General features: G+C 37.4%; 1 protein-coding gene across 2 annotated transcripts; it reads right to left on the bottom strand.

Annotated features, from left to right (window-relative positions):
• Positions 1-370: 370 nt before the first annotated feature.
• On the bottom strand, positions 371-27,109 carry TMX3 (thioredoxin related transmembrane protein 3). Of its 2 annotated transcripts, XM_061357390.1 has the most exons (15): positions 26,982-27,109; positions 26,664-26,718; positions 23,135-23,174; positions 21,742-21,865; positions 18,653-18,698; positions 17,001-17,081; positions 15,524-15,623; positions 15,238-15,315; positions 10,822-10,888; positions 9,865-9,963; positions 9,283-9,340; positions 8,397-8,450; positions 8,028-8,084; positions 5,145-5,274; positions 2,906-3,027 (listed from the first exon to the last, which is right to left on the bottom strand). In XM_061357390.1, the coding sequence occupies exons 1-15, from the start codon at positions 27,025-27,027 to the stop codon at positions 2,998-3,000; spliced, it is 1,065 nt and encodes a 354-aa protein (XP_061213374.1). In that variant the 5' UTR covers positions 27,028-27,109; the 3' UTR covers positions 2,906-2,997. The 2 variants fall into 2 exon arrangements, with proteins under 2 accessions (XP_061213375.1, XP_061213374.1); XM_061357391.1 differs by lacking the exons at positions 18,653-18,698; positions 23,135-23,174; positions 26,664-26,718; positions 26,982-27,109 and adding an exon at positions 371-1,734 and having other exon boundaries at positions 2,867-2,935.

The following is a 27,109-nucleotide window of genomic DNA, read 5'->3' as shown; positions in this document are numbered from 1 at the left end:
ACCAGCAGGTTGAAGGAGGTGATCCTGCCCCTCTGATCTGCTCTCGTGAGGCCACACTTGCAGTATTGTGTGCAGTTCTGGTGTCCTCAACATGAAAAGGACATGGAACTGTTGGAACAAATCCAGAGGAGGGCCACGAGGATGATCAGGGGACTGGAGCACCTCCCGTATGGAAACAGGCTGAGAAAGTTGGGGCTGTTCAGCCTGGAGAAGAGAAGGCTGCGTAAAGACCTCATAGGAGCCTTCCAGTATCTGAAGGGGGCCTATAGAGATGCTGGAGAGGGACTCTTCACTAGGGACTGTAGTGATAGGACAAGGGGTATCGGGTTCAAAGGTAAACACGGGAAGTTTAGATTGGATATGAGGAGGAAGTTCTTTACTGTAAGGTTGATGAGGCACTGGAATAGGTTGCCCAGGGAAGGGGTGAATGCTCCATCCCTGGCAGTGTTCAAGGCCAGGTTGGACAGAGCCTTGGGTGGCATGGTTTAGTGGGAGGTTTACCTGCCAATGGCAGAGGGGTTGGAACTAGATGATCTTAAGGTCCTTTCCAACCCTAACTATTCTATGATTCTATGAAATTTACACCATTCAAAAAGCTTGTCATTAGAGAGTTACCAAAAATAAAGGGTGTCTGTCTTCCTTTATCAAGTTGTACTGCACATTCAGAAAATTTAAATATCATTTGCACTGTAAGTTTGTGTAAACACTCATACAAAATAATTTAACAGGCAATCATATTCTAAAAGGCTTATAATGAAGATTTCCAATATTTTTAGCTGCTACAGCCCTAATAAAACTTAATTTAGCATCTAACTGTCACATCCTATATCAAGTAAACATTCTTGACTGTCAGCAATTATATTACTACATTGTAAAACAGTCCTTTAATTCCTAATAATTTAGATTTCACTTGCAAAAATAGAAAAGGTTAGGGTGGTTTGGATTTTATTTTTTTTTTTTCCCAAAGTTATGTGCAACAAGTACAACGTGACCTCTTGGAAAACTCCAAGTTGTCTTCAGCTATCAGGCTCTGAAAGACTTTACAGATATCTTAACTTACCTTTCTTAATTTTCAGCCTTAGTTTTACATGAATGAGTGTTCAGTTGGGCTGTGTTAGTAGTAGTTCATCACGTACACGAAGGTCAAGTAAAATTATCTCACTGTTCTGAAAATGAACAATTCAAAACTCTTCAAAAAAAAACCAAAAAAACAAAAAAACAAACCAGTGCAGAACTGTACCTGCAAGTCTTATCAGTTTAAATTGCATTTTGTTGATCTGTTAAAGACAATTAAGAGAACATCCATATTTTTTTACCTGTCGATTTCTGAGAAAATTTGAATACATGCAAGTCAAAACTACCATAATATAAACAAAAAGGTCTTTTTTCATGAATATCATCAATAAATGACTACCTTCAGTAAATAAGTCCATTTGGAAATTCTAGAGAATTCTTTTGTTCAAAAGGTTAGTCTTTTTTCTTTTCCATTACGTCTTTCTGTTTCAGTTCTCCATCTGAAAGTTCTGTATATTTTCCATTCTTTTCCTCCTCTTGTTCTTCCTCACTGCCTTCATCTGTGAGCTCCTGATCACCATTTTCCTTTTTAGCTGTCTCATGTTCATCTACCCCTCCATCTGTATCAGCTGTGCAGATTCCATAACACATAATGCTGATGACTCCCAGGGGCAACCCAAACAGAAAGCATCCCAGAAGCGGTGAACTCTTGAATACCGACTGTTGAAACACAAATTTGAAGAAAAAACATTTTCAGTTAATATAAAAAATTACCACATCACTTCTCTTATTACTCTGGGTATTTATTCAGAAACATCAAAAATTACAGTCAGGTTTGGGTTTGGTGGTTTTTGGTTGGTTGGTTTGTGGTGGGGGTTTTTTTGCTTGGTTATGTTGTTGTGGTTTTTTGTTGGTGGTGGCTGCTTGGGGTTTTTTGTTTGTTTCTTTTTCTCCTCCCCCGAAAGGAGGAGTTGTCCTCATTTTAACAATTAGTACTCTAAGTTCATAAAAAAACAAAACCAAAAAAAAAAAAACAACTTGGAAGTGCAAATATTACAATGTTGCATTGGGATAGCTAATGTTAACACGCCAAATGTATATCCAATTAATTATTTGAAGCTTAAGAAATAATTGTTCTAATGGCATTAGAGTAACATTTCGAAGCAACCAGCTTCATCTCTTGTGTCTCATTCTCAAAAATTAGTCTGAGTAATAAGGGAGCTGCAGAAACATTCTACAGCTGTTATTAGCTTTCTACTGAACAGTAGTTAAATGGATTAGGAGAAAGGACTTTTAGTTTCAGAAAACGCTGCACATTGATAGAAGTTTGGAAGACACTGATAGAAACATGTAAGTTTCAATGGTTTCAACCTGTTCAAGCACAGGTTTTTTGCTTGTGTAGAGCAAGTGAAGAAATGGATTTGTGTACATTTTCCCAACAAAATTTTGTTAAGCATAATTAACCTATGAGAAAGATGATAAAAATATTTGCTTTAAAACTACACAAAGTAGCTCTAGCTCATTCGACTTTAACACTTCTCAGAAGGTGGAAGAGCTATCAGTTTCAGTGAAAGGATGTCACAGGAGTCAAGGAAGAGATTTTGAATCCTCCCTGTTGTATACTTAAAATAAGTGCCAGACCAATACAGAAAAGGAATGAAAGAAGCTAATGTATGTTGAATATTTAGCACACTGGAAAATATTATTAAAAACTTTAATCAAGAAGTTCATTTGGCTTACACCTCATGTACACGTACCTATAACATATGCACAATGTATAAGTAAACAAATTTTTTCTACACATTTTGAGTGACAATGGCACCATGTAGTTTAATGAAAAATAAAACCTCACCACTACAGTAGACTTGGCATCATAGATTATTCTCTTGATTCGTTGCAGAAGTCCATCACCACCCTGTGCCTGAAATTTCAAATGGAACCATGTCAAAACTGCTGACACTTTTCAGTTATGATTCCAAAAGTTCACTCTTCAGACCTTGCAATCTTAAGTCCCTTTAGAAGGAAATGAAAAGTAATTATTCTTGCATCTCAGGATGCCCAGATGCTCCAAGTTCTCACACATGGATAAACATCTTGGTAGCCTCATGAAAAAATCTCTCACAATTGTTTTAAACAATCAGTGCAAATTTCAGCAGTGGACTGGCACTCCATTCTCTTACCATAAAGGAACACTAACAGAAACTACCAACTATCCTGATGTAACAATTATAAAACGGCAGTGATCTTCTGAACTTTCCTGCAGCTATTTATGGATTTATTTATATCTATTTATGGTTTATAACAGAAGCTGTTAGAAAAGTCTAGACACTAAGTAACAAGAAGACAGAAAGGCATAATAAAGAAAACTTATATCAAGCAATGACAGACTATACCTTCACTGCCATCTAATTTAGCAGTCTTCACAATAACAAAGCAATTTGTTGAAGAGGACCAGTTTTCACCCACCTTGAGCTCACAGAGAAACAAACCTACATTTTGGAAGTCAACTGATCTGCATCAGATGCTGGCCAAAACCCCTCAAATTACAAAAAAGTCCACAAAGATGAAACAGACTCATGGAAAGCTACTTATAGAGCCGTACAGAAAATGACAATAAAGGGGGATAATCCAACACTTCCCAAAGGAGGGAAGAGGAAAGTATTTCACCTCTCAGAAATTTCACTGTGATTCAGAAATGCTGCATCTTGTTACTTGTTTACTTTGAAGACTGTCATTCTTCAACAGCTGCAGAATTTCTTGGGCCTAAATGTAGCCAAAGTAATGCCAGTTTATGTCTACAGATGCAATTAAGCTTAAACAAAGTCACATTCTGTATTGTCTGTCTTGCATTATCACTTTCACATAGTTAGAGAGATGGGAGTTTAGACAGACATTTAATCATTCTAGCTGAAATACTGGAAACAAAAAGTAGGAAGACCTAAGTGACACTATGGCAGAAAAAAACAAGGCATCACAAATTAATTTCTTCAAAGTTAAAAACCAAACAAACCAATGTCATTTGTTATTTCAACCTGAATGGTATGTTTAATAGAGCAAATTAGGTGTTGATAACATAATTAAATGCAATTAAAGCATTAAAAAACTGAAAACTGAAGAACAAAGAACCACCAATTAAATTATAGTAATAGCTCTCACCTTGCAACTAGAAGCATGGCAAGTAATGAATAGCAAAAAAACCCTACCTGTATTATGTTGCTACATCAATTTGTCAGATTAAATAAACCAGTGTACCCCATGTGACTGAAAATATCTACAGCATTATTGTCATTACCACCTGATGACCTAAAACTGTTGGCATAACTTAAAGTGGGATTCAGCCAAAACACTAAGCTTGCAATACACAGTGAACTGGGGCTTAAACCAACACAGGCTTGTCCGAAGAGGCAGCCAAATGATTTGTTAGCACATCCCCACTTCGTGCCCCATCACCACACGTGAAACCTCTGATCCATGATCCCTCTCCTCGTCCACATAACAAAGCCTTCTGTCCATCTTACAGTACACTGCAGGAATAAACACACCCACGTTTGTTTTGCCAACAATAAAAATTGTCCAAGCCATTCATTCTAGATTTATCATTAATTTGGTTGTTTTACCAAAAACCAGCTTATTTTAGTTTTAGGCAGAAAGAGAGGGGTAACCTTGTGTCTCTTTGTAATTTTCGAAGCAAATATACCCCTGTTTTTTGAGTCGAAACCTGTCACTCATCAAGCTATTAAATTTATTAATTACTGCCCCAAAAAAAAAGTTAGAGCTTAATTATGTTATGAAAAAAAATTAACAAATATGTTTAAAGCAAACCAGGAAATGAATAAAAAGCTCTCTATTTACCAATGACACCTGTAAAAGAAATATCAAGAGAAGCCATCTAACATTATGCTATAAACAAAAAAAAAAGGTTGCTTTCTACAAGAGATTCTGCAGTCAGAACAGTGAGCAATGGCACGCCTCAAGAACTCACGATTCACTGACACAACATAACAGAGGAAGACAGACAAGACAGGAAGACAAAATATATGGCATAATAGAGTAACCAAATTTTTTCCCTATTTTAGCATCTACGGAAATAAACACCAACTAACATATTCCAAGTCACAATGAAGACTTACTTCAGCAGTACCATCCAAGATATTGTTAATAAACTGAACCATGTCTTCTGTGTTCTCAATATGCTTATCTGGTAGGAAATACTGCTGATTGGAGGTATTCAATACAACAATAGTAGGGATTGTCAAGTCACTGGAAACAAAAAAGAGATAGTTAAAATAATTAAAGAACTACTGTGTAAAACACTGCAACCCAAATAATTCCTACATCATTTAAAATGGTATCCATTAACCTTCACTTCATGTGTGTTCCTTATAGCAGTTCCTTGAAGGCAAGAAGGAAGGGGAAGAGAATCACCTGAACAGTACAAGCATGTTTCTCATTCCTGTGTGCCAGTGACACTATCCAATCTTACTGAATTTTACATACCCATAGTGACTGCAAATCAGGTACCTTATGACCTGCCAATTAGTAAGAGATCACAGATAGTAGCCTTGTATATGTAATGTACTATTAGCACAACACATTAAATATTTTAGTGCACAACGTATAATCCAAATCCCATGCAGTACAGTACAATTCTTCAGCTCTATCAGTCAACCTCTACCTGTCAAGTCAAAAGAATGAGCCACACCAGTCAAAGTTTTTCCACATCTGTTTTAGATATAGCAGATGAGCTACGGAGTTTTTAAACAATTATTACTCAGCAGTTGACATTCACATGCATAAGCATTGTTTAGTGTCACAGAATCCGAAATAAATAAAATGGGGGGAGGGGGAGAATCAACAAAAAAACTTGTTAGAAATTATCTCTGGAGATAAACCAGTATAAACTACTGTTCAAAGCAGCCCTAAATTCAAAATTAGATCAAGTTTAGGAAAATTTAATATTGAATAAGTGCATTGTTAAACAAGGAAGATTTAAAATACATTAAATAAGCGGAAAAATCTCCTGTACTTTGCCAATTCTCTGGAGTTATGTCAATAATGTATTTAAATACTAGGTGTCTTTCCTTCCCACAGAAGCAATGCAAACCTTGTTTTTCTCCATTTTCACTCTTGTCTAATAGTGCCCCACGCATATATTGGTAATCCATGTAATACTGATGATGATTTCGCCTTAACTGTGGCTATTATTTCATGATCATTGATTAATGCATTTCTGCAAATAGCTGAGGCATTAATATTCTACACACTCCTATAGGTGACATTCCAATGATCCTATATACCTTAGCTTACACGAAGGTGTATCTCTGCTTTCAGTAAAATACACAGTCTGCTTTCTTCTTTTGTGCATAGTTTTAACCATACAATTTTTATGCAACAAAAGCATGTTCATCCTTCTGAAGAGACAGATAACTTACAACGTCTACTAATGGAGTTACAGCTAAATTCAAAAGCATATTAGTTTTCAAGGACTACTACTTCTATCCCCACAAATCATACAATATTGTCCCTTGTGAAGAAACAGGATTTGTTCCTATGTGCACCTACGCAGTAAGAAAGTATTCTGCAGGAGGCGTCTCACTATTCAGGTTTTTTCTGTTTTCACTTGCTGCCATCTGGTGGAAAACTGAAGCCCTCACAATACGGTTTACCTCGAATTACTCAAGTCGCCACATGAAGAGCAGCTACTTTGAACAGTGAACATATTTTGCTGCTTCCCACTTAAACTGGAAACGTACACACTCTGTTTAAAAATAATTAAAAGCTTCTAATTATTTTAACAGCAAGTTTCTATATACTACACATTCTAAAATCAGGCATTTTGCAGACTAAGTTAAACAATCCAGTTGAACCCAATCTTGCCAACAGACCACCATCACTGTAAGCGGCAATTCTATCTTCTTTTCCTTCATTTTCTTCTTCCTAAAGAAGACCTCATCTGCCTCCCCTGCTTCTTTTCACGTCAGTTTTGGTAGTCAGCAGAATACATAGGAAGAAATTAAAGGGTTTTGTTGGATCAGCAAAATAACTCCCTTACTCGCATAGCCAAAAAAATGAAACACTTCTCTGTCAGACAAACAGGCTGAAACAGCTCAGCCGACAGTCTGACATAAAAGCCTGCAACAGAGATGCAATTAATGAAGTGAGTAAGGTCTCACTTTTGGCAGCTATAAAGTACTAGATCAATCACATCACTAAACTTCAATTGAGAGACAGCTGGTTTTAAATTAATTGTATTCAGGTGTTAATCCACATAGAACTACAGACCTTGCACCTCCTGAATCCCCTTGAAGCTCAGAGTCTTTAGAGGCATGAATACATGCTTTGTCCATTGGAAAACTTACAGAGCTAGCATACCAACCTCTGTTTTTCCCTTCTTTCACTCAAAAGGCCAGAGTAGTCAACTGTAAATGCCAAGCAACTTAATTCTCCAATTCTGCATTTTTAGACAAGGATAATAATAAGGGCAAACGTCAAGCATCTTGTTAAATTACTTATATATTTCAAAATGTACCATGTACATATAAAGTGTAGACAGCAACTTCCACGCATTTTATGCTGCTTCTCTGCAGAAACATACTTCTACGTATGTCTTAAAAATGCATCAAGAATGAAATGTGCCTCTCCAGAAATAAAAAAAACATAGCTAATGCATAACCACTATTTACATTTCCTGTTACGAACTGACATAACTTTTATGTGTCTAGTGTGTTGTAAACTTAACGAAGGAAAAACCCACACAGTTCTAACAAAAATTTAAAGCAGACCTAAAAGATAAGCTCTGCCTACCACCATTATCAGTTTATCAATAAGCCGAACTCCTACCATTAAATTATGCAGTTTAATTTAACAAACAACTAAGTTACGTGCTGAATTCTGAAGACAACAATTTTTCCTCTAAACACACAAAAGACAAGAATTCTTTGTAAGATTGTTTTCAATAAAATACATTTAGCAACAAATCCAAGAGGAGAATATTCAACTAAGAATTTACTTACTCCATTAGTAAACTATTAATGTAATCATTTCCATCCATATGACCAAACTGGAAATCCCTGTAAGAGAAGCGGTGAAAAACAGATAGATGAAAAGGAAAAAAGAACCGCAAGTTTCAGCAAAGTTCTGCCTTAAATATTTTTCCTATAACTGAAGAGCACACACTCAGCAACATAATTAAAAACTGATGATCTACAAAACAAACAGCACTCCACAACACAATTAATGGAATGGTCTTATAAAATACAAATATATGAATATAAAAGCAAGGACTGTAATACTTGTCATGTAAAACCAGAAAAAATGACTGCTGTCTTAAAAAGATTAATGCAGAAGTTCACTTAAGATATTATAGTACCATATGTGCTCACCTGTGAAAGTGGTCCCTATAATCTCTAGCAACTTCCTGAATAATAGATTTTAGTCTGGATGCAAAAAAAAGTAACGTTATTAATCCAGGATATACTCTTTCAAAATACAAACAATAAACATGGAGATTCCCCCAGTAAGCAGCAAATAGTACCTCATCAGCATTAAGGATCCCCTGTTCCATTAACAAAAAACCTCATTGATCTTGCTTGGTTTCTAAAGGTTGAAAGACTATCTACCACATAATCTCAACACAAGTAAAACAGACAGATGTCAAGCTGCTTCACTCTACCTAAAAACGCATGACTTTGAAGAAAATCTGAAGACGTCTGAGAAAATAGCATAAACAGTATTTGAAGAATATTTTCTTATTCATCTATGCAATCACAGAACGACAGGGGAAGGTATGTTCCTCTCAGTCTCTTCAGCAAATTCCAACCCAATTGAAAATGCCCCTTCCTAACTTAAGCTCTACAGACAACTAATATATAAGCATGACTAAATTAATTTTTAATGCAACTGAGCTGAGGAACAGTCATTGTTTTAAACTAAGTTCATCCCAAAGTCATCTGAACTCAAGTACTCTTACCTATGATTAAAAGGTGATGCAACAGCTTTAAAAAGCTATGCGATCACTGTTTGCTCCTGTGACCTCATTAGCAAATGGCAGAAGAGCAATACAGAAACTCCCATAATCTCATTGAACTCACACGTTCTTCAACAGAGCCATAAATTATGTCAGTAGGGTAAAGTCAGAAATTAGAGAACATCCACAGGTTAAACCCATTCACGTAACCTAGCATTTCTTAACATTTAAGACACTCCCAAAGTCTTCTATGTCACACCAGCACACTTCTCCCACAGTGACAGCAATACTCAATTCTGTACCTGGTATGCTCCACTGAAGAGTTTTTATCATCAATGACTGCAATAGCCACAAGTTTTCCTAAAATAAGGAATAAAATACTTGAAACCACTTAAAGAGAGACATGCATTCTCAGATGAAAAATATTCCAATCTAGAAGATTAGATACTCTCCAGGGAGCGCAATTAGTTTTAAGTATAAAACAACTGCTATAACAAATAGCCTCTTCTACCTCTCCAAGTGTGGTTTTCTTAAAGGTACTGAAAATAAATTGAGATGTGGCTTAATGCCATACCACATACATTTCATGTACTTTATGCAAAACCTTATCTGCTCTTAAATTGAAAGTCCTACTAATTTTTTGTCACTACTACAGGATTAGACATACTAATTTCTATGTTGTGAGGAAAGGACTAGTGCAGGCCTTGGATGAAGCCTACAGACAACAGATCTCACCAATATAAAAAAAAAGACTGGCGCTATCAGCTCTAACTCCAAGATTAATTAACTGTTGAGATGTCAAAAACACATTCTTAGCGCTCTTTAACATTTCTAAGCATTAAGTACAAGAGATGCCAAAAAGCTTAGTGATAGCAGCATCTCACCTGTATCTCCAAGTTCATACAGCGTGAAGCCATCTACATGAAGATAGCCTTGAAATCTTTCTCTATTTATCCATGAAGACAAATCACCATCTTCATACTCTAAAAAAAAAAAAAATATATATATATATTTATTCTGGCACTTTTTTTTCTTCTATTTTTTCCTTTTGCTGTTGTAAGAAGATCTCGCACATTTCCCCCAATTCCTCTTTAGTTTCAAAACTTCTAGAGTTATTTTCAATTGTCAAACAAAAAGTATTATAGTAAAGCAAGAGAAGCTGATTTGATGACTTTTTTTTTTCCTAAATCAAGGACAAACAATACTATTTTACAAGATAATTGCACATCGTTTCAAACAAAGTAAAGAGATACAAAAATACTGCAATATTTTTGATGAGTCCTTAAATGAAATACAAAGAAATCAAGAAAAATTAGATTCATTAACAGCATTGTGAGTGTAAATTCAGAGTCAGTTATACTTAAGGTTAGTTTCCAATGCCAGGTATTTTAACCTGTAATGACTCAAATTCTAGCACATACCACCAACGCCACTGTAATTAGATCTTAATCACAAGTGAAAAAGAAAAATGTACATAAACATATATATGTATGATGCATATACACACACACACAAATGCTAATTAAATACATTTGTGCTTAATCCTGTTGTATAGAATGAATTATCAGTAACTTCAGGCTAACAATTAATTGTCTTAAAATCGTAGCAAGTACTTCGTACCATAAAGTTTCTCATAGATCTGCATCCCATTCCCCTCCTATGGGGAAGAAAGGCAAACCAAAACAGTAGACAAGGCCAGAGCACTGAAAAAGATTGTTAAATCTTTTTCTTACAATAAGTTCTTCAAATTTCCGCCCAATCATAACAGTTGCAGATACAACCTTATCCAGTCTCTTACACTGCATCTTCCTAATTTGTTTGATTTATAAACCACTACTTACCATCATAAACAAAGTAAGTTCCATCTTTGAAGACCACAACAGCAGGCAATTCAGGCAACATCACATACTGAAAGAGGTTAAACCATGGAAGATCAAAGGATTTAAAAAAAAAAAAAAATAAAAAAAAAATATTTAAACGTGGAAATGTAGTCCATGGGGGAAATCTCAAAGTACATTTAAATGTTTTCTGTCTGCATTTACTAAAATAAATGTATCGGCTTCTGTTTATTAAAAAGTAACTCAACATAAACATATTTTTGAGAGATAGGTCGCACAAAGTTTAAATGAAGCATGGCTCTACTAGTTATCTACAGTAGCATGAAGAATATTTTGTTGGTTGGACACGACCTTTAGATAGGAGATCATAACTTGAGGGTTTTATCAATCATGCTTGCTGTTCCAAATTTGTGCTGTTGTCAGCATATCCGTCATACTGTTACTGCTACTAAATGGACAGTCAACATTGTACAGTAAACTAGTAACACTGATTACATGTCCCGCTAAATCTGGGATATTTCCTGTGGTTCAGGATGACAGGAATATAGACACAGCTTCAGTAGATGGGGCTGCAAACTGTCCTAATTTAGGCAAACAGAACTGCAATACAATAGCTAGGATGGTTAACAACACACTAAAAAAACCAAACCAAACCTCAGAACTACAATGTGTAGAAACTTTTCCCTTGGAATTTAATCTTATTCAGCTCATGTTTTCAGTAACTGTCAGAGAAGACATACTGCATCCATTCTTTACTGCTGGCTATCATCCCAAGTTAAAATTCTAATAGCATCTGTGGTTAAGAAAGGACTGCATTATGAGCTTATTTTTGATGGTGATGTTGGCTGAACTGTCTAATTTTCTGATATGTTTGGAAAACACATGAACAGTATCATGACTGCTTTTCCAAACGACATGCCTTCTATAATCATTCTGCATTACCTTTCTTGGAAATAAATGTAAAAGCAGTAGGTTTATAATGTAACAGGTCATATGAATGAGCAAAAAGGTGGTAATTCTAGATGACACTTCATTCTCTTATTTGCTGAAAACACTGCTTAGCCTCCTTAAAGAGCAAAAGCAGGCTATGTGCAGCTTACAGCTTGCAAAGGATACCTGAAGCCTGAAGCAAGGTTACCTAAGGTGACAAAACAAAGCCCAATAGTGAATACTGTCATGCAAAGCCTAATTATAAATAGTAACCACTAATTTCCTAAGATTTTTGCTTCTCTCCATAGAATGTTGCATGCCATCACTAGCTCAGAATAAATGACATTTGTGGGAAATAACATTCAATGGGATAAAACACCTCACTGCTTACATTCCTGGGATCACAAGATCTCAGATTATTCCAGCCTTTTAAACACTTTCCACTAAAGCAGTGAACAGTACTTTTGTTGCTCAGCTGGGGCTGCAGTGCAAACAGCAACTGAGCTAGCTTTTGATACAAGACTTCTGGAAATTTAATACAGAATCTATAATGAGGCCAGTTCTAGCTTTGATGCTGGAAAATGCTTTGCTTGTGCAAAGCGTTTAACACTGTCCCACATGGCATCCTTGTCTCTAAATTGGAGAGACATCAATTTGATGGATGGATCATTCAGTGGATAAAGAACTGGCTGGATGGCCCCATGCAAAGAGCTGTGGTCAATGGTTCAGTGTCCAGTTGGAGACCAGTAATGAGTGGTGTCACTCAGGGATCAGTGTTGGGACCGGTCTTGTTCAACATCTTTGTTGGTGACATGGACAGTGGGATTGAGTGTGCCCTCAGCAGGTTTGCTGCTGACACCAAGCTGTGCGGTTTGGTTGCTACGCTGAAGGGAAGGAATACCATCCAGAGGGACCTTGACACGCTTGTGAGGTGGGCTCATGCCAACCTCATGAAGTTTAACCATGCCAAGTGCAAGGTCGCACACCTGGGTCAGAGCAATCCCAGGCACAGCTACAGGTTGGGCAAAGAAGAGATACAGAGCAGCCCTGCGTAGGACTTGGGGGTGTTGGTTGACGAGAAAATGAGCATGAGCCACCCTCAGTGTGCGCTCGTAGCCTAGAAAGCCAACCATATCCTGGGCTGCATCAAAAGAAGCGTGACCAGCAGGTCAAAGGAGGTGATTACTCCCCAAAGCAGGAGATGTACTATCAGCAAGTTTGCTGATGACACTAAGCTGGGAGGAGTGGCCGACACACCAGAAGGCTGTGCTGCCATCCAGCGAGACCTGAACAGGCTGGAGAGTTGGGCAGGGAATAACTTGATGAAATATACAAAGGGAAAGTGTAGAGTCCTGCATCTGGGCAGGAACAACCCCAGGTTCCAGTATAGATTGGGGAACGACCTGTTAAAGAGCAGTGTAGGGGAGAGGGACCTGGGGGTCCTGGTGGACGACAGGGTGACCATGAGCCGACACTGTGCCCTTGTGGCCAAGAAGGCCAATGGCATCCTGGGGTGTATTAGAAGGGGGGTGGTTAGTAGGTCGAGAGAGGTCCTCCTTCCCCTCTACTCAGCCCTGGTGAGACCTCATCTGGAATATTGTGTCCAGTTCTGGGCCCCTCAGTTTAAGAAGGACAGGGACCTGCTGGAGAGAGTCCAGCGCAGGGCAACTAAGATGATTAAGGGAGTGGAGCATCTCCCTTATGAGGAAAGACTGAGGGAGCTGGGTCTCTATAGTTTGGAGGAGACTGAGGGGTGACCTTATTAGTGTATATAAATATATAAAGGGGGAATGTCACGAGGATGGAGCCAGGCTCTTCTCAGTGGCAAACAATGATAGGACAAGGGGAAATGGGTACAAACTGGAACACAAGAGGTTCCACTTAAACTTGAGAAGAAACTTCTCAGGGAGGGTGACGGAACACTGGAACAGGCTGCCCAGGGAGGTTGTGGAGTCTCCTTCTCTGGAGACATTCAAAACCCGCCTGGACACGTTCCTGTGTAACCTTATCTAGGTGTTCCTGCTCTGGCAGGGGGATTGGACTAGATGATCTTTTGAGGTCCCTTCCAATCTCTAACATAACTGTGATACTGTGATTCTGCCCCTCTACTCTGCTCCCATGAGACCTCACTTGGAGTACTGTGCACAGTTCTGGTGTCCTCAACATAAAATCAACATGGAACTGCTGGAAGAAGTCCAGAGGAGGGCCACAAAGATGATCAGGTGACTGGAGCACCTCCCATATGAAGATGGGCTGAGAAAGTTGAGCCTGGAGAAGAGAAGGCTGCGTGGAGACCTCACAGCAGCCTTCCAGTATCTGAAGGGGACCTATAGGGAAGCTGGGGAGGGACTTTTCATTAGGGACTGTAGTGACAGGAGAAGGGGTAATGGGTTCAAACTTAAACAGGGGAAGTTTAGATTGGATAGAAGGAAGAAGCTGTTTACTGTAAGGGTGGTGAGGCAGTAGAATGGGTTGCCCAGGGAAGCTGTGAATGCTGCATCCCTGGCGGTGTTCAAAGCCAGGTTAGACAAAGCCTAGGGTGACATGGTTTAGCGGGAGGTGTCCCTGCCAATGGCAGAGGGGTTGGAACTAGATGATCTTAAGGTCCTTTCCAACCCTAACTGTTCTATGATTCTATGTGCCTAAAAAACCCCACATTATTCTGGTTCTCACCCTGCTAATATCAAACTAATGTCAAAGTTATGCGTTATCAGCCCTGGAGTAGTTAGGTCCCTCTTAGAGACAGCAATAAATCAAAAAGCCTCTTTATTTTGCTTCAATATGCCACATGAGAATTCTGTAGCCAGTAGACTGGGTGGATCAGTCCAGCCCTTGGTAAACGAATGTTTTGATCAGCTGTACTGTACAAAATGAAAATAGCTTACCTTTTCACTTACTTCTCTGATTATTAGGGTACCCAGTGGTACCCCATGCCACAGACCCCCAAACTAGTTATACAAGTGGTTTGTGAAAGAACTTAGGAGCAACAACACCTTTCATTGGCTAAAAAAAAAAATCAAGTACCTACCTTCTTGAGCAGGTCATATGGTCCATGTTGAATTCTGTATATCTGCTGTTTACTTTCATTAATATGACTAAGTAAGTAATTTGGCCAATACAAAGCAATGACAGACCGAAACATGTTTTGCACTCTTTCCCAATATAGACTCAAAAATTAAATGTTTCAGTGCAATTAGTTTGAAATTTATCACAGGCAAATCATAGAATCATAGAATAGTTAGGGTTGGAAAGGACCTTATGACCATCGAGTTCCAACCCCCTTGCCATGGGCAGGGACACCTCACACTAAACCATGCCACCTAAGGCTCTGTCCAACCTGGCCTTGAACACTGCCAGGGATGGAGCATTCACAACTTGGATGAAGCATTCACAACTTAAAAGCCAGCTCTGCACCATTAAAACAGCAAAATTAAATGTGAGGAGAACTACTCCATTTCTGTAGAAATGGCAGGAACTGAGACAGCTTACCTCAGGCAGAACATCTTCTGTAGCAGAAAAAAAGTATGTATAAACTATGAGTTCTGAAGCAACTTCAATGTATTTCTCCTGCAAAAATACAAGCAACAGAAGTTTCATAACATACCTGATCTTCAAAGAGTAGTTCGAAAATACGGTTATGACACAAGATTGTAAAAACACTTCAATAAAAATTAAAAAATTGTGCATACTACAAGCATGTACTTCAGTCTACGAGAAGATACTTTACATTTGTGAATAGTCAAAAGAAGTAACTTTATTCAGTCAAGCTTCAAACCTTTAAGGGAGATTCACCACCAACATACACAAAAAGCACATGATGTCTCTTTTGCACGTGGTCAAACATATGTTGGCTAGGAAGTGGCCTGATAAGAGGTCTAGGAGGAAAGAAAGAACAAAATCATTCTAAGGTGCAAAACACAAAGAAATAAGCCCCCCACTCCCCACCCCCGCAAACAACATAGTGGGTTATTTAAAAAAAAAAAAACTGTCTTTCCCAATTTATTATTTCAGTTTGAACTAACAAAAAAAAAAACAAAAAACCACCCAAACCAACCCTCAAAACCAACCAACCAAAAAACCTCAAAAAAAAAACCCCAAACTAAAAATCACACACAAAATTTGTTATGTTTCTCAAATAGCACACTTAAATACAAAATTAACATCTTAGTAAAAAGTGCTGCTACGATATAAACATGCACACCATTTACTGGTCACAGAATCACAGACTGTTGGAAAGTACCTTAAAAATCATCTAGTCCCAACTGCCCCCTCCCATTAGCAGGGACACCTTCCACTAGACTAGGTTGCTCAAAGCCCCATCCAACCTGGCCTTGAACACTTCAAGGGATGGGGCAGCCACAAATTCTCTGTGTTCCAGTGTCTCACCCCTCTCGCAGTAAAGAATTTCATGTTTATGTCCAATCTGAATGTACCCTCTTTCAATTCAAAACCATTGCCCCTTGTCCTGTCAGTACAAGCCCTGGTAAATGTCTCTCTCCATCTTTGTTATAAGCCCTCTTTATATACTGAAAGGCCACGATAAGGTCTTCACAGCCACAATTTGAGAGATAAAATTCTAAGCACAGCAGATAGAAAATGTGGTCTTAGAAATAAATAATCTTACAAAATTCTGGTAAATCACTAAAGATCACCAAATCCTAAACTACAGAATTCTGAACAATAATTGATATCATGTACCTATATAAATGCTTCTTAATTATATTTAAGAATGAAGGAAAAATATGTGATTCTTTTTTCTCCCTGAAGATTACAGTCTATAACATATCAAAGCCACAGGCTATTGTAGGGAAGGAAGAAAAAGCCAACAGGGTTGGTTGTGAACAATTCTGTAAAAGCAATTTTCTTACACTGCCAATTGCTGCAACTTTTCAGATACATAAGCATGTACTAAGCTGAGATAACTTTTCAGTATTAAACAGAGTCTGTCTTAGCAATGACATCTATCAGCCAGCATTTAGGTCAGTATTCTTGTTTTTGGCTTCCATGATTTTAATTTGCCCTCAGTTACTGCACTGTAAAGAAGGGATGGGGACTAGCCAAACACTACTTACTTTCTCCATGCCACTCACCAACAACCTCAGAAGAAACTGCATGTATAATGAATACTGGTTTTAACTTCATGTTAATCTCATTTTTTTAAAAATAGATATAATTTTTGGCCCAGCTCAAAATCCTACGTTTAAAGTCACGAGATCCAAAGCACACTTTGAATCAAAGAGGAGTATACTTACCCTGCCACTCTATTAGCAAATTCTATTATATCATCTTTGGTCCTAGGTCCCCTGTAGTTGTATGCCAAGTCACCTTTTAAGCTAGATAAAACAGGAAACACAAGAACAGAATTGAAATCAACCTAACTATACATGCACATGTAGAATTACTCAGTGTTCACACTTTTATTAAAGTCACCCTTCAGAAAGCAATAAGCAAGGTAATTTTTCACATTCAGATAAAATAAATGGTCAGCAAAATATAAAACTCAATGATGCAACACCACACAATTATGGAGTAAAATTTAATTACACGATATCTGATTTACTGACTTCTAAAAATAATTAATATTCTTTTACAATTTTTTTTTCTAGTGCAGAGCATTCATTTACTTTGCAAACATACGGATCATTTGGAGCATTGCTTATGACCACAAAAAAATAAAACTCCACACCCAAACCAAACCCCAAACATTCAGTATTTATAGCACTCAGGAATTAGGCCTTGTAAAAGACAAGCATATAAGCTTCTTAAATACTTTTTTAAAAAAGATAATTGAAAAGTATCAAATGACCTGTAAAACTTTCTTAATTTATGTATTAAATTAAGCTTTCACGAAGTGCAGGTCAGTTTATTGTACACTGCTGACAGGGGATGTAGCACACTTGCATTATAAGAATATTCAAGTAAGTTTTACTAATTCTAAAAGGCTTTCTTTGAATCCATGAAGGTTTAGCAAACCCATAGGAACAAAAAAAACCTGAATTTTCTATGCTTCGGTATGCCAACAAAGTTTTTCACCCTTAAATACTAAGAAGCTAAACATCTCTGCTGTCTTTTTTTGAAAAAAAAAAAAAAACTTGACAAGATTTCTTATACATTATGAATACTATTTCCTTAAACAAAAAGCTGCTAGCAAACCCAGTATGTTAATACTAAAAAGTACTCAAAATTGTGCTGGAATATATGTGTTATAAGCAAGTACATTATTATGGACTGGTATTTTAATATAAATTTTGTCCTCCATTAATTTTGTTTTTAAATACATGAATTAAAAAAATCTACATATGCTTCTCTTGTCAAATAACTGCTTTCACACTTCATCCTATGCAGTAACCACTACTATAGTTTACTTAAGATTTTCAGGTACACTGAAGAGAAGAAAGGCAATTAAAAATAAGAAAATGCAATCAGCAACTTAGTAAAAGTTAACAGGAAGACTCAGGTATGCACTTACTGCCTGAATCACTCTAAAGATGTAAAATCAACTGGTGTATAAAATTCCTCTCAATAGTTTTATATATATATAATATATAGAAGTAAATATATATTTGAAATATGTATTTATATACACACACTCTTTAAAATTTGCACAGCAAACAGCAGTTAAATGAATTCCAAATTTGCTAACCTGGCTTTGAGAATTCTGTTTCAAAATAAGATGCTTGATTGAGATTGCTGAATTTCAAAGCAAAGGAATCCAGCAGAAAACAAAAATGTTACATTGACATGGTTGAGCATTTTGTTTGGTTGGTTTTGTTTTGGGGGCTTTTATGTGGTTTGCTTTTTTTCATTATTATTTTTTAAGCCAAGAGGAGTAGGCTTTTTACTGTCATGAAATCAGTGATAGGAGAGGTAATTGTTAGAAATTCAATGGGAAGCATCAACTTACAGCTTAATTGTTGGATAGCCTCGCACTCCAAATTCAGATGCAATACCTGAAAGAAACGTGTTAATGCCAAAGTAAACGAAGGCTTTCTTGCTCTCTTACCTTAACTTGTAAATATAATTTAGCACAGAAGCCACATAAATAGATGAAAAACCTACCACTTAGTTCATCAGAAATTATTTTATGTGCTTTCAAGAAGCTGTTATTCTGACACTACCTTATTAAATTTCGAACCTCTTTCAGGTAGTACCAGAGTACCAGCACACAGTCTCAATTAATATGTCAAATGGCATGACAATCCTCTAAATAGACATGCCTGGTCACTTTTCGCTTGAAGGTAATATGCATTTAAAATAGACATACAAGTAGCACCAGAGACAAAAATTAAGCACCATGGATGTACAGTTGTAAATACCAATGCTTAAAAGAAATATAAAAGACAATTAACTACTTACATGCTGCAGTAATGGGTAAAACAAAATTGCAGTAGTAGTAGTTACAAAAATGTCAGGTTTTGAAGCAAATTCTGCAGAGGTGTATGTCTACAGTCATCCACTTCACCAGAAATAGAGTCTAACCATTCAGTTACTTACCTGCTGCTTATTGAAGTGGCAAAAACAGTAAGACAATTCCAGAATTTTTTTCCCCACCTCGTCTTTAAAACCTTGTATCTTGCTCCTATAAATTACAGTACAACTTGCAACTGCCCTTCCAGTTGTGAACACAGCAACTGCCACCTTAAACTTCACTATCCAGTGTCTTCCAAAAGTAAACTAAGTAGGACTCAAAAAAGGCTAAAAAAAATTCAGAAAATCTAAAATTCTGACAATGCCTGTGCAATTCCTACTGAAAAATAACCCCTACTTTCAAAATGCACCAAGATTCAGTACTTTTAACATAAACATTCTGAAGCTAACAACCACATACCAGATCAGCACATGTGGGAGAACTTATGTGCAGGGCTCTGAATAACAGTTTAGAAATTGTAACACTAAGGTTGGGTGAAAATCCTAATTCCACAGAACTACAATTTAAACTAGCAGCTCACCTTCCGGCATCTTAATCAAAGGAGATCAATCTAAGAAATATATGTATTAGGATTGATTTGATTCTGATCCTTTTCCCTCATAGCTGTACCACACACAACTGGAATGAATTACAATGTATATTAGAACGTCCAATCACAAGAGCTGTCAACAGACAGTTAATATGTTCTCTCAACATCATGGAAGTGACTTTCTTATTTACATCATCATCTCCACTTCCTGATATGAAGAATGCATACATGTTTGCCTATAAAGTCAAACAGGAGCAGTTATGTTCCCTTTTTTATCACATTTGGCAGACTTCTGAGGCTAACCCCTATGAAAATTCAACAGATACCACACCAGGTGACTGCTCTGTTGATGTAACTGCTGTATCCTCCTTCCACACAGCTACCACAGGCAACACTTACTAGATGCTTTACACGTTCAGCTGTGATCTCAACACTTATAACAAGCTACCCAAAGTTCAGATTTTTCACACTACTTCACATTCATACTAGGAACACAAACTACGCAGAGTCAACCATTCAAGTTCCTTCCTAGTTGTGTGTGTGCCCAGCTGCATTTCCTTCTGATATTCTCAAGACTGAATTACTAATTGATTTCAGAGAATCTTTAGACCAGGAAGACATTAAGCAGAGTTGACTGAGGTTTTCATATTCAGATGTAAAATCTCCAGTTTGGAAATAAAAGCATGAAACAATTTCAAAAGATTTATTGGACTCAATTCTTCATAAAACTGGTAACAATTCTGAGAAGAAAAACATGTCCATGGCACAAAGGAATCTTTGCAGGTTTTAGTAATTTTTAAATATGCAAATGTGAATTTTAGAGCAAAAAAGAAATGCCAATTCTGTTGCAGGTATCAAGCACAAAAAGTTAGTATCAGGATGACAAATGCAAATGTTTCAGGGTAAGAGTTTATACAATTTCTATGATTTAGAATTTTATATATATATATGACTGGAATGCTAGAGATCCACCAAATCTGTTCCCAATTTTGAAGTTATCTGGTTGCATAATCCTGTTATTTTTAATTATCAAGACTAATTTTTCTTTAGCAAATGTGTATCTTTAAGATGAAACATGAGGTAAAACTTCTGTTGTCTGACAGAAAAGCTATATACAACAAATTGGTGCCTGACACAAGATCAATCTGATCTCAAAAGACCAAACTCTGCTACATATAATCACAGAAGAACTAGACTATCACTGAAAAAAAAAACATTTTGCATAATATTTATGCAAATATAAAAATCCTGAAGAATCACTTTTAATGCATATTAGCTAAAAATGTTACCTGTAATAACCAAGTTTTATTACACACAGATCTTACTTGGTCCACACTGCTCCCCCTGTGCCTTCTCTCTTAAACACCTTCTTGGTTTAACATAGATTTAAATGAAATGACAATAAAAAAGCATGCTAAAACTAAGAAAATGATGTTAAGAATGCAACAATCCTCTTATGTCTACCCAAACTACTTATCTGAATAGCTAACGTTTTGGCTTTTCCCTGCAAAGGTCAGTACATATGAAAGGCATCATCAAAGAAGAAAGCATTAAAATAGCTGAAATTGGTTCTTCAACAAGACATTTACAGAGAAACATGGGGAGAAATTGGCTCGACATTGATGTAATGACTTCAGTGATTTAAGCATGCTTTTGGTGCAACATCTTAAGGGACAATTACCTGGAAAGAATAACAGCAAGAACACAAGCACTTCAACAGTAATACAGGGAACCTAAAATTGCATGTTGTCAAGAGACACACCACATAAAGATGCCTGCATAACAGTACTTTAATAAGTATATCAGAAGCAGATCTTTCAAAAGCTTTTACCTTCCCTTTGTCAGAAAGAATCTCCCACACAAGCAGACAGAAGTGTGATAAATGCACACTACAGCATATTGTCACTTTTAGAAAGAAAAAGATCAGGAAACTGTTCTCTACGATACAGAAAAGAAGAATGGCTTAAAGAAAAAAGTGAGAACAGTATCAAAACAGAGGGTGCCATGAAATTACCCCTCACCAAACCATGCTTACTAGAAAAGGAAGTTGCATCCATCTTCCCAACTTTTACTGGAGAGCCCATGTTTCTCATTTCTATACCCACTTCATTCCACACAGGCTCCAGTTTCTTGCAGTGGCCACACCAAGGTGCATAAAACTGAGAAGCAAATACATTTAAAGAAGAGGAAAAAAAAAAAAAAAGAGGGAAAAGAAGTTAATTAAGATAAATACTTAAGAGAAGGTGATTCTATGATTAACTGTCGAATACATTAGCAAGGATTATTTTCCAGTCGTGGTGCTCTTATGAGTATAAAACCGCAAGTTAATGACAAAGCTGGAGTGACAAACAGAGCTCTTCCGATTTGGTGCTACTTTTCATACGAAAGCACACGTTTGAAAAGAATACATTCAATTGCTGTCTTATTATTTCCTATTTAAAAATAGACTGTGCAGTAACATTTTTTTAATTATTTGTGAATATTTTCCCTTTTAAAAAAATATTATGTATTCAATCTATCCAGGAATATTAATTTATTTGCCAACAGGGGAACACTATTCTTCCAAAGGAAACACTATACATATATATGCATACACACTTCCCCAAGCTGCCCTCTGGATTTCTGTTCTTCAGCAACCACTTTTATATAAGCACACTGTAAAATCAATCTGTTTTCTCACAGCCAAGCAGAACTCGAAGACTTCATTTCATCTTTCTGAATATGTCTTGCTGCAAAACCTCAGTGAAATTAATTGGGAAGATATCAGTATTTTGGTGTAACAAGATCAGGTCACAACTTGACAAAGTTGGATTTTGTTTTTCTATACAGCACTGATTAATTCTGAATTAGCATACATAGGTTTCCTGACTCAGAATCTCAAAACTGAATTAGACAATTTGGGAATTTCAGTTCCTATGTGAGCTGAAAAGAATTTTATCTCATTCTCAAACATGCTCAATCTTTCCAGTAATTTCCTGCTTCTGAAATAAGAAGCACTGAATCTTTTCAAATATATTAGAGAAGTAAAAGAAGTTCCTTGTATATTTGATGTTATAGTGCCAGAATACGAACATGTAGAACACAAATCAGTTGGTATTACTAGACAATGGAACTGTAAAAATTCTGAACAGAGGTTATCACCTCCTGACTGTGTTAGGCAATCTGCTTTCCTTTTTAAAAGACAGTAAACTATAGGATGAAGCCTGACTGCATCCAGTACTCAGTATAATTCCTGCTTTATCCTGAACAATGCAAACACACTGTTTACCCATCTTGTCAGAAGAATTACTGTCATGTAATTTTTCTGCACCATGTACAAATGATTTTCCAAATGATGAAGCAGCTTTACTACAGACAGTGTAGCACTGTAAATTTTTTTGTGTTTTGATTCCCACTAGAAGGCATTCCCATTTTTCTCATATACTCACATCTACGAGCCAAATATCATCTTTACGACTTTCTTTAAACCTAGAAAGAGGAAAAAAAGAAATCACTATATTATAAATCTGAAAATGAATAAGTGAAATGCATATGTAAAACAGGAAAAATATACAATTAAGTTGATATAAAACTATAGATATAAAAATCCTGGTTTGTTTCTTTCTTTGGGGGTAAGAAGGAGGAAATAGTTACGTTTCGGTATTAAGATTGCCCCTGCACCTGATGCTACATACACAGTTGCACCAACTAGGTTTCTGTAACTATTCACAGAGACAAAAAAAAAACAAAAAAAACCAAAACAGAAAAAATTAATCAGAAAACACACCAAAAAAAACAAAAGATGTTTGATTAGGATATGTAATCTAAGGAGAAGCATTTTGCAGCTGTTCTAGTTATATTAAATACTTTTGTTGACTGTTTAGAGAATAATGCATTTTTATAGAACAATACACTGGTAAAGTCAAACCTTTTTTTATTTTACTGGTGGCATACCAAGTTTGCAAAGCTTGCTGTAGAGCAGAAAAGGTATCTGCAACAACTAAAACAAAACTGCTACAGGAAAGGAGCATTTTTGAGTCACAATATTGCTTAGTTGAACACCCCACTCAAAATCTGCTTCACTGCCTTAAGTACTAGAGAGATAATCAAAGAACTAGTTACAGTCTAGAATCTCTTGAGAACTCTAATGAAGCTCCAGCTAACTTCCAATTACAATGTTAAATAATCAGTTATGATGCAAGAGGCAGAAAGCAGCTACTGAATCATCAGACCCTGGGCTGTGCTTCAATTCAGAGTATCATCTTTGGTTTGTAAGAGAAGAATTTACAAAGAAGAATTTACAAGAGAAGAGTTCTTCTCTCCCTGCCACAGTATGACTGTTATGGGAGACTGCAAAGACCATTAACGCACTGAGAAAGTTAGATCAGAATCTCACAAAACTGGCAGAAAGCAAGGGAAAGAAACGTCTGAAGGCAGAATGTTCCAACAGAGCTTAGTAACTTTGGCCTAAGATCTTACAAAAAATACCGTAGTGTTCACAATGTTAACTGCCAAGGTGGACCACTCATTAAAAGCACCTACTTAATCAACTTCCTCAGAAACTACAGTGTGAAAAAAAACAACTATCTAAACTCATTCTAGTTTTGCTAATGTCAGTGATTAAATTATTAGACAACATTAAGAAAGCCCAACATACGACTGAAGAAAAACTAAAATCTCTGTCCAAATGGGTATTTTAGGATATTATGAAGGTGTTGTTTCTAGACCCTGTAAATATATTCCCAGCCTTAAAATTTCACTGCCTTTTTTTAACTGTCTTATGCAGTCCTGTCTGCTAGCTGACACAGTGACAATCATACTTGTGGAAAGTGTATCCTCTATCAACATCACAAGAGGATAACACAAGATATCAGGATATAAGATACAACATTATTTGTGTCAAATACATGTAACTTCCCAACATTTAGCACTATGTGATCAAATGTTGCCTCAATCTCTACTTAAGCCATGAATCTCACTTTTATCATTAACAGTTAAAAGAAACCAGCATGACACAAACCGGACATCATAATCCAAAGGGCCATCAACCAACCCAGCTGGTATCTACTTCTCCCTGCCTCTCTTCTCACCCCCTTGCACAGTTTCTGCTGCTTTAGACCCTGGGTTGAGCCACCAATACATCTTCACAGAGAGAAAAATATTTCCCGCATTAATTAGGTTACTTATCTGTTTTGTTATCACACTGGAACAAGTCAGCAAGTATCACAAGATCAGTATTGATCTGAGGCAGCCAGCAGCGAGGTCAGCATAAGCTGATAGGAACCCCAGCTCTTATTTTGCATGCCCACAAGCCAGTTGGGTGATGCTGGATAACCCGCACCTCTGCTCTCTCTGCTACTTGTTTTCCTGTATCTGTAACTTAGCGCCTATAGCACCTTGTTCTAGTAGGCATTGTTTGCAACTACCAAAACTCACATAAACCCCAAAGTTCTCAGCAACAGCAAAAACTCCATAATGTTTATTTATCTACAAAATACTCACACCTATAAAAGAGAATACCTGAAACTTTCACCAATCACTGCTCCCAGCTTCTTTTAAAAAATGTTTTCCTATTAGCTACAAAGAAAGAAAAACACACACACAAAATCCCACCAAAACACAAAACACCCTAAAATAACAAATAACCCAGAATCTGTCCTGAACAACTCACCATTCAATTCTTATCCCAGCTGCAAATTACAGGCTGTTTTGCAGATGAAAAAAATCCACGTGTTCTAAAAAAGGATTTTCATTTACCAGCTATTTCAAAAAAGTTATGTGAATACAGAATTATGCTTCTTCATCCCAAAACAGCAATCACATTTAAATTTATACCTGTGGGAATGTGATATGCTATTTTATTCACGTAGCCTCTTTATCCCCAGTCCTTGAAAATATGAGGCATGTTTCAAAAACAAGCTTTGAAAATCAAGTCTAAGCAGTGCTGTACTTCACTTTTTCACTACACATTGAACACCAGCCAGAACTGCTGATGCACCCCTTCCACACACTCCCATTCCTTCCCCCATAATTCTGCACCTCATTTGATCCTATGATTATCTGCTCTAGCTGAATAAGCAATATGGTAAAAAAGTGAATGGTTTTCTGACTGTTTAGCTCTAGGATGTAATTTATCACAGATTGTACCCTCATGAAAACATTGCCTTTAACTGGCTTAAATTTACCACAAAGCAGCCACCTAATGCCACCTTCTCCTTCCCTAGCAGGTAGTATTTTCTATACCTTCTATTTCAACTCTAATAATTGTGCTGCTTTGTAGAACTTTATATCAACCTGCTAATCTGACAAAGAAAAAACTTGATTTTCAGAACATTAACTTTTATTTGGAAGAGGAAGCATGGAGCCATGAAACTGCCAAAGCAAGGCAGTTCACAATGACGCCACACCACTGAGGTATGGGCAGGACTACCTACTTCAACACCTCCACAGTATCAGGGCTAAATCTGTCATCAAAGCACTTTTTTATAATGAAATATAACTGGCACTTTAAGCAGCCATGAACTAGTTCTGCAGGCCTCCTCTTCCTTTCCCGGCCATGCATGAATGCACTTATACTTGTTCTCCTAATTCCCTGTAGCAGCTATGCAGCAAACTCTAATGAAGAATCCGGTTAAATGCAATGAGGTTTTATTTGTGGTGAGCATCAATCCACCAAGCCATTTACTCGACCAAAAAGAAAGAAAAAGCAAAAAAGCTTGAGAACTATTTTGGCAACAGCAACTGTAAAAACAGTTAAAAAAAGAAATAAACCTGCAAAATTAACGTTTTCCTCAGTTTTATAAATTTCACCTTCTTAAATACACACCATGTTTCTGCCGTTTCTCCTAAGAAAACGACAAACTTTCCCAGTGTAGCTTTCCTGACAATCACAGGCTGCATACAGCTGTCAGTCTGGGGTCTTCCACCAGCAAAATCCCAAATATTTAAGTCAAAAAAGCAAGACACCCCAGTACTTACGACTCATTCAGATCCTCCACAAAACCCGCACCTGACACCACCACATGTGCAACCACTGCGAGGTAAGGAAAAACGTTCCGTGAGTGACCTGCAACCGAAGCTGGGGGTGCTCAGCCACGCCGGCTGACAGGCTCACCGCCTGCGTTCCCTTTCCCCACCTCCCCTCACGCCTCCGACGCTTCCTCACAGCCCCAGACTGGCAACTCCAGCCCCCCCTCCAGCACTGCCCGCTGCTCTCCTCGGCCCGTCGCCCTCTTCCGAAGCCAACCGCTTCTCCCCGCTCCGCCCACCAGGCCACAGCGGTCGCCCGGCACTGACCTGCCACCCAAAGCTGCCACCGCCACCGACCACCCGCCGCTGCCATGTTGACAGGAGCCCCGGCGCAGCCGGAAGGGGAAGCGGCGCTCCGCGATGCCGACCTTTCCGCACTGCGCAGACGTGGAAGC

Source organism: Neopsephotus bourkii, unplaced genomic scaffold (genome assembly GCF_033783945.1).
Source record: "Neopsephotus bourkii isolate Nb327-2 ecotype Australia unplaced genomic scaffold, CSIRO-AGI_Nbou_v1 NB_894, whole genome shotgun sequence".
Lineage (NCBI taxonomy): Eukaryota > Metazoa > Chordata > Aves > Psittaciformes > Psittacidae > Neopsephotus > Neopsephotus bourkii.
The sequence above is the reverse complement of the archived record's forward strand: the minus strand, read 5'-3'. Positions and strand labels throughout refer to the sequence as shown.

Excerpts from the sequence above, each read along its gene's own strand:
- TMX3 (XM_061357390.1), bottom strand. The coding sequence starts at position 27,027 with ATGGCAGCGGCGGGTGGTCGGTGGCGGTGGCAGCTTTGGGTGGCAG. Across the intron at positions 15,624-17,000 it reads TTTGCTAATAGAGTGGCAGG|ACCTCTTATCAGGCCACTTC; the intron begins GTAAGTATACTC and ends CTTTCCTCCTAG. Across the intron at positions 5,275-8,027 it reads ATTAATAGTTTACTAATGGA|TGACTTGACAATCCCTACTA; the intron begins GTAAGTAAATTC and ends TTTTGTTTCCAG.